The sequence below is a fragment of the Cariama cristata genome, unplaced genomic scaffold (assembly GCF_000690535.1).
Source record: "Cariama cristata isolate BGI_N322 unplaced genomic scaffold, ASM69053v1 scaffold25084, whole genome shotgun sequence".
Taxonomy (NCBI): domain Eukaryota; kingdom Metazoa; phylum Chordata; class Aves; order Cariamiformes; family Cariamidae; genus Cariama; species Cariama cristata.
In genome coordinates, this window is record NW_009613851.1 from 64644 (window position 1) to 73147 (window position 8504).

At 37.7% G+C, this 8504-nt stretch overlaps 1 protein-coding gene across 1 annotated transcript; it reads right to left on the minus strand.

Annotated features, from left to right (window-relative positions):
* Positions 1 to 3546: 3546 nt before the first annotated feature.
* Positions 3547 to 8110, minus strand: LOC104160932 (centrosomal protein of 95 kDa-like). The gene is made up of 7 exons (XM_009699191.1): positions 7965 to 8110; positions 6646 to 6806; positions 6054 to 6128; positions 5369 to 5521; positions 4142 to 4288; positions 3975 to 4046; positions 3547 to 3906 (listed from the first exon to the last, which is right to left on the minus strand). Exons 1-7 carry the CDS (start codon positions 8071 to 8073, stop codon positions 3730 to 3732), a joined length of 894 nt encoding a protein of 297 aa, XP_009697493.1. The 5' UTR covers positions 8074 to 8110; the 3' UTR covers positions 3547 to 3729.
* Positions 8111 to 8504: the final 394 nt, after the last annotated feature.

The window sequence follows — 8504 nt, forward strand, 5'->3', positions numbered from 1 at the left end:
CAGAGACAGGTTCTTTTAACCACTGTTCACAGGATTAGATACTCCAGTGTTGTGTAAGTGATCTTTTTTTTTTTTCCTTCTCCCTTCTCCCCCCCTGCTCTTGCTCAGGCTATGGCTGCAGCTTCCCTGGTTATGAAACATGAAAAGTGTAAAATCCAGTTTGATCCAGCTTTAGGGAGAAGTTAGGACTCTGTTAGGTGATTCAAGGGGGAAGGTATGCTGCTGTTCCCTTTGCACCAAACAGCTCACCTCAGCACTATTTAAAGACTGTCTCTGTAGTGTCTCCTGACCACATCATCTACACCCACCTCCCAGGAACCTTCTCCCTGTCAGACCACTTAGGCTGGTAAATTTATTGAATGCATAGTTATGGCCACCCTTACGTCATAAAAGCATTTTTAAGGAGGGAGGAGATGAGCTCTGCAGAATATAGACTCTAGGTCAGCTGATAAATACCATTCACTTTCACAGCAGCCTTAGCAGTACATCTGTTTGTTCTACCAAACATTTTGGTATGGCATAGAGAATTTTTTTTAACTGCCACAGATAAATATTGTAAATTTAATATATTATAGGCAAAACTAGACAAATCTACATTTGACTTTCCATAGCTGACAGAAGAGGATGAATATACCAAGTATTTTTAGTGCCTTTCTACCTTCATAATGACTGAGAGCTTTAACTAAAGCACCTCATCACCTAGTCAGATGCTTATCTGAAAATGTTTAAAGGGTTGATTCCTTTGCAAAATTTTTTTCAAGATCATGTCAGCCACTTTCCCGTCAAAAAGGTGCTAAGCCTAATATTGCATTTTAACCTTAGACTTTCACCCCATGAGTAATGTGAATATTTATTTCAATGTGTCCCTCTTACTGGGTTTTACTTTATCCAGTCTTTAGTTGTTTTAGAGAGATGTCACATCATGGTTTTATGCTGTTGCTTTTCATTATGAATGTTTAATTATGAACAGTGACTTTTGTAGATTTCAAATATACAGTCCACAGTTGAGTTTCAGAGGATTTAATTTCTTGGTGTAAAGAGTTTTGTAATGGTGCTTTGTACAGTATGTATTCTAATTTTTTTGCACATAGTTTCAGTTTCCCTAAACTGATTTATTTGTACCAAATTTTTGTGTTGTACTAAAGTCCAGAGCACACAAGCTGTTTTTAAATTCTTGTTCTACAACACTACATCTGTATTGAACTTCTGGTGCGTTTAAACTGGCTGCATTGATGGAAGTAAAAGCTTTGCTTCTACATCATAAGTATGCATCATACAGCTTAATGTAGCATGCTCCAATTGCTTCAGATTTTAAACAGCACCATATAGTTAACAGGTGCCATTTGTTGTACTTTACACTATGTAGTAGGTTTCTGGCTCTACCACAACCTCAGAGCTTTGTCCGTAGTTGTAATTAGTTTATACAAGTGTAATTACTCCTCCACAAACTGAGAGTTCTTAGTTTATCATTTCCTTTGTATTTATTACAGAGTGTTTTAGCATTGGTATCATTGTATTTTCACCCAGCTGTTACATGAGCTTTAACAAAAAAAAAAATCTGTATAAAATGGTTTTTAAGTACTTAATGTATGTACCCATGCAGAAGTTGAGCAATAAATTGTATGCTGTTTGCACTGTCACAGCATCAATGGTTTTAAAAGTTTTAAGTTTTTCTTAAATATTTACTTTAAAATATACCTATTGTTTTTAATTAAGTAACTCAACTTTGTTTCAGGCAAAAATACTTAAAACTTGGTGTCTTTCTACATGCTGTTACCTACAATAAGGATTGTGCTAAATGTTCCAGTCAAACAAAAAAGGTCTTTTGGCTTTCATGTAATGGCATACACGTGTCATGGCAAGGACTTTACCTCAGCACTGGTGAACAGATGTCTCCTTTCAAAATTCACGAGAGCTAAACCATCTTCCTTAAGGGGGAAAAAAGGTAAATAAACTTGGTAAATACTTGTTAAATTTGATCAACTTAGCCGATAAATATTGTCCCTTAGATAAAGACTTCAAACTAGCCTGGCTTATAGTAACTTCCTGGAAATAGTTGTTAAGAAAGTCAGGGTGTGGGTTTCTGTTTTTGTGGAGACTTTTGGGGTTTGATTTAGTTTTTTTTTAAGTGAGGTATATCATGCTGTAACTGCTAGCGGTTTTGTTCAATCTGTAAAGGAAGCATCTCCTCCCTCAAAAAGGGGCTTGCTTTCCTTCCCAGTGCATGAGTCTTAATCCACTGAGTGTACTTCTATTCTATAAGAGACACCATCTCATGGCAAGCTTCAAACATTGTATATACAATGCAATTAATTCCATTATTTTTTATGTCACTTCTCACGTGCAGTTTTAAGCAAGAACTCTTCTACTAGAGCCTGTTTAAAATTACACTTTAGTTCATCCTCATTACAAAGATAAACTATTTAAAAATTGCAGTTTTGTCAAGCAGCAGAGAATATATCAGTAGTGGGCTTCACTAATTATCAGCTTGGTTTAATGTAATCTGTTCTCAGTTTAAGTATTCATCCCTCTGTGTTTACATCTCATAGGGCCCATATTGCATGGCTGCTGAAACTTGAATTTAGTAAACAGTGTATTGTTTATAGCACATGATGATTCTACAAAGATAGGTGTAGTGCCTATTGACTGCTCCTGCTCTGCCTAGAAGCAGACCTTACAACCTGAAGATAAAAGCTGAATGATGAAGTTTTTAATCACTGTTTATGCTAGCTTCGCACCAACAGAACTAGAACTATTCTGCTTTTCCCTAAAAAAACAGGGTGTATATATATACAAGTACCCTTGCAAAACTGCTGTCCAAATAACCTGCTTCTAAGAGCAAACATGATTGTTATTGCTTGTCCATTTGTATATAGCATTACTATGACTCCCTTCTGAAACAGATCAATTGAAACAAAACTTTGGTTGTTTACATCTGGGCTGATACTTTTGAAAACCCCATGTGAGATCCAACAACTGACATCCCTACAGAGCATACACCTATTGGTATACTCCGGTTGAAAACAATTAGGAATGCTCCCCAGGCTACATTTCCTGCAGAAGCTTATATTTTGCTGCTTTAGAATAATTTATTGTTTTCTTTATTTCAAACTACTTTTTCCAATACATTTGTACCATAGGAAGTAGTACTTTATATGCTTTGCCATTAACAAGCCAGCAACACCAGAATTTCAAATATAGCATTGTGTAGAATAAGTAGCCCTCCCATGTTAATATATTTAAAATTACTGATTTTTATGTCAGGTTTATTGCAGGCATTCTCTAACTTGTCTTCTCACAGGAAACTTGAACCACTGCTGTGCTTTTAAAGATCGTCTTGTTCTTTGTGAGCTTTCCCATCCTGTAATTTCTGGCTAATGGTGTCAGTGTGGCTTTTCCACTTCAGCAACAGAACCAGCACAGGCGTAGAGGAGGCTTAACATTCAACTATTTGACTGAGGTAGCTTCACTAAAGCACACTGACTTGATCCCACTTCCTTCATGTGGAGCTTGACATTATCTCAGCCTTGCTGGCAAGGTATAAAGTAGTTCAGAAACTTTACTGGTGATCATAAGAGTGCTGTAGAGCAGCTACACCTCTGACCTGTCAAAATGACAGACCAGATATTTTAGAGAGAAACAGCCACACACCATCTTCCTGTTTTAGCAGCTTTCAAAGATTCTCATCGTCTTAGCCAGAGAAAACTGCAGTGATGCTTACCCTAAGTCTTACAAGAAACAGCTTTTGCTATACTGAAAGGAAGCCATCTGAAGCCTAGATTTTAGTCTGTCTGCTTCTAGTTCTTGAAAAAAGGTGTCATCATCACTTTGCATTATTGCTGCTTGCAGTTGCTGTATTTCCTTTTCCATCCTTGATCTCAATTCCTTTTTTGTTTTCTGCAGCATCTAAAGCAAATACAGACATTAGACACAGCAAATAAAAAGAAAAGACATACACAAAATTAAATACTTACTTGTGCTTGTGCTTTCTCTCTGGTTTGGATTTCTTGGCGTTCTTGAGATAAAGCTTCTGCTAGCATGGAAAACTAAGCATAACACATGTTTGAGTTGAACCAATTAAAGGAAGGAAAGACTTCTAGTGTAAAAAAATATTAACTCTTTGATGCAGATTAAGCTTTACCTGATCTTTGTAATAGTTCTCCATAGACTCCAATTCATTTTGATGTTCTCTCCTTTGCTCAGCACGCTTCTCTTGAGCATATGCTCTCATGTCCTTCAGTCTTTGCTTCTGAATTTCTAGGCCTTCTTCAAATAAGTTTTTAAATATCTGCCATCAATTAAAAGAAGCAAACACAAAAGTTTCCCAAAAACTTTTAAGTATACATTTACATTTTTCAGCTGCTTTATCTTCTGACAGAATGGTGATCACATGAAGACAAGTCATTACCCATGAAAAAGTACAGTTATGTATCAAGTAATGGTGGTACAGTTACAGTTAAGCTGTATTTGTATTAAATTGATAGATAAAATAAATTTTTCACATCAATTTAGTCATATGACTAAGGAAGGGGCTAGAACAGCAAATGTAATATACATTTTAAAAATCAGTTCAGACAACCCAACAGTGTAAGCCAGGGTCTTTGAATGTGCACTGTAATTTACAGCCCACCCTGCATTCTGTTGTCTAACTTCAGGACCTTCATCCAGATTTCCAACAGCAGGAAATCCAGCCTGTACTCAGGCTTTCCATTTATACAAAAGAACACTTACCAGCTACAGTGCAGCTTGAAGCAAACAGTTCTCAAATCACTAATAGTGGATTATGCACTAAACTTCTAGCCTTTTATTTTAAAAGGTGAGAATCGCATATTGACTCTTGCAAGTGTAATAACTCTACTTGCTTTCCTTAGCTCTGATGTCCAGCTCTAATTAGAGATCATATCTGTCAAAAAGTCCACTTTGTTTAACAAACATAACTGAATAACAAAAGCTGTCTTTTTGATCCATTTCCTTAACTGAAGATGTAATTGTTTTCTTTGGATGGTAACTGTAGGAACAACTTCTTAATCCTACTGTTTCTGAAAACTCATTTCCCCAATTTCTCATGTTACCAGCCCTGTTTTTCCATACTGATACTTCACCCTTTCTCTCCTTCTCTTAACCCCATAGAGCATCCTTTCTTGTTTTACAGCAGTTTGCCCTAAATTGTATCAGTGTTTCCAAAGAAGGAACCTTTTCATCTGTGGCCTTGACTGACCAACCATTTAATCCTGGCTCCTATGCTTTGTTCACTTAACCTGCTCTCTGTCTACTTGTGTACCATTATTTGAACTACCATACTGTGGGTCCTCAGCACTGGGATCCAAACAAAAAAGGAATTCCACACTTGCAGAGCAAAACATCTTACCCTTTCTTCCCGTGTCCTAGCCCGCATCATCTTGGCACGCAACTGAACCCGGTAATCTTCATAATATTTCTTGGCTCGAGCAACTTGCTGGCGTTTCTCTCTCACTTTATTCTGAGCCCATTTCTGTCGGCAGATACGTTGCTTAAATTCTTGCTAAATGGAGAACAGTAGCTGTAAGACCACCGAGCTTCCAATAGATATTGCTGCAGGCAAAGCTTTGTTAATCATTGCTATATAAGCGAGCCCCTTTCATTAAGGACCTTCTTCCTACCCCAATTTTACACTGCAATTATGGTTTAAAGCTTTAGTCACCACTGATTTAGCAAAGTGGTGCCATCCAGAGTGCATATAATTAAGGAGTCAGCATTGCTGTGGTAGCTGGTGTTTTTACCATCAACACCAGGAGCCTGAAGTTTCTCCTCCTTCCACATTCTTAGAATTTGTTTGCACTTTTAAAGCAACAGTGCAGTGTAATACTAATATTCTATTCCCATGACCTCAGTAGCCACACAGCAAACAGATTACATGGCGTTTGGGACCACAGGCATTTGAGACCATGGCTACTCACGAGGCATAAAATTGTGATAAAATAAAAAGCAACTTTTGTGGACCAGGGAATATGCATTCTAGGTAGCTCAACACGAAATTTTTGTATTGTGTAACAAATATCCTTGAAGGAACATACCAGTCTCTTGTTATGGTCTTGATCTTTTTTAATAATTGCAACAAGAAGCTCATGCTTCTTCAGGGCTTGTTGAACCTGGAGGTTTAAAAAAGCTAATTACTTCCATCATTCTGCAGGACAGGCAGTTGTGTGTAGGAGTTTTAAACATTGCCCCTCTGCTATGTTTTGGGGTTTTTATGTTGAGAGTTACCATGCATAAGTTATTCAACTTTTGTGTCTCATAGCTAACTTTTAAACTAAAGGACTGTTCAGAACTAGCACTCAAAACTATTAAATGCTTTTAAAAAAGCAATAGCAATCCTAGACAGTACTAGATAAACTAGTGTAAAAAATGAACATTATATTCAAGGGGCTGTTAAAAAGTTGAACCCACATATCTAGATATGTACATCCCTGTTTAACTAACCAACCTCAGATATACATCCTTTCATATTGTGCTTTGGATGTGCATGTCCCCTATCTATGCTGCATACAAAGAGTCAGGATGATTTTTTTATTATTTTATTACACAATACACACTGATGACTGCTAACTGTTCTGTCAGAGGTACTATCCCTGCTGATACCTAGAAGGTAAGAATAAGAATGCTTACTTCATTTTGGAGTTTTGGTCTGGTTCTGCCAGAAGCTGCCTTAAGTTGTTCAGTATGTGCAAGCTGCTTCTGCCACATTTTATTCATAGTATGGTGGGAAATATGCAGGTGGGGAAACTCTTCCAGTAGCTGAAATAGGAGGTCATCATCTCTCACTTTCACTACAAGGTAAAGAAAGATGTAAGCAATAAATTCTGGGAGAATACATTTAGTGGTAAACTCTTCCAGACAGTGTCAGCCTAAGTTATGAAATACTTCAGACTGAACACTATATGAAACTACCATGCTGTTGTTATGATGTCAGGCTAAACCTAGCAGGACATAACATCACTCAGTACAGCAGCAGAGAAAGTAATCCCAAGTTTTTGTTGGGTGGGTCTTTTTTTTTCTGCTGAAGTACTTTCATAGCTCAGGCATTATTTCCCTCCCACTACCACATCCAATTAAAGCAGGTAGTCTCTGCTTTCTCCAAATGGTTCTGCCCATCACTAATCAGTGATGTCTTTATCTGTCTCTCTCACTGGTTGCAGCAACTTAAAATAATGCTAATACAGCCGTAGCAATGACAGATCCAGGTCAAGTAAATGGGTGTAAAATAAACTGGTTTGCAATCAGCTCATTCCCATTATATCTTTGGCTTTCTGGCAGGAAGAGATGATGGGGAGATGAAACAAATGGGTGTTAACCAAGTATATGCCCTTTAAACACTGAAAAAAAATTAAAAAGCAGTATACCTGAGCAACATTCAGATATGTAGGGGATTATACCATGATCTTATACATGAGGATGCACAATGCTGTTTACCAAACCTGAGCCTGCGATTTGCACGTTGGCTGTTGTTGGAGCATCACTTGCTCAGCAAAACTAATGGCAGTGTTAACATCACAATGGCAGGGCCTTGAAAGGAAGGCGATAGCAACTGACAGGTTCTGCTCGACTACATGTACATGGCTCAGTGCCTACCCACTCAAGCTAAAGGCCCAATTTTAAATCTGATACATGCTCAGAAAAAAAAAGACTGAGCTCAGACTATAGTAGAGCAAGCATAGGAGTAGCAGTAATGGAAATAAGCCTTGAAAATAATCCAAGGGACTTTAAAGAGGTAGCAAATGGGTCACAGTTTTGATTGTGCATTGGTGGTTTACATTTACTTAAAGCATTATCTTCCCTAACAAAAATCCAGACATATAGAGGTCATAAGAAGGGGAAAATGCTACAGCTGACTGGTATATGTTGGACTGATGCCTTTGTTCTTGGAGTTCAACACATGCTTTCAAAAGATGCCAGTTTTCCACCAAGTATAGTTTTGCAGTTCTTACTTGGAGATGCTTTCTTTGGCTTCACAGTCCCTCGTTTTGGAATCCACTGGCTGTATTTGGGATTCCGAGGTGTGGTTTTTCTAGAATAAACTTTCACTGGCTGAGGCATTTTTGGAGGTTCTTTAAAGATGTTTTCTTTGTATTCTTGTTCCTTAGGAGCAGATGTAAAACAGATGGAGAACAGGTATGAGAAGGGAAAGACTGATAGATCACATAGTTTGGATATCAGAACTTAAATGTCTTTGAAACTTTAGAATGAGAGTTTGGACATAGTGCATTGGATTCTCTAGAAGGCCAGAATTTACCAAAGGCAGGTCAGGGTTCAAATAAAGGTTAAATCTCACTGTTGCCTAACTTCAGCTGTTTTGCAGCACTTAACACTACTGCAGCAGCCTATGGACAGCCTACATGGTATGACAGAGCTTTTGAGCTTAGGTTCTTTGCTGTTCCACTAGTATTTGAGAGAACAACAAACCCTTTGCCATATTCATAACATTAGAGAATGATACTTACACAAACCCAACTTTTAGAGTAGTTAAA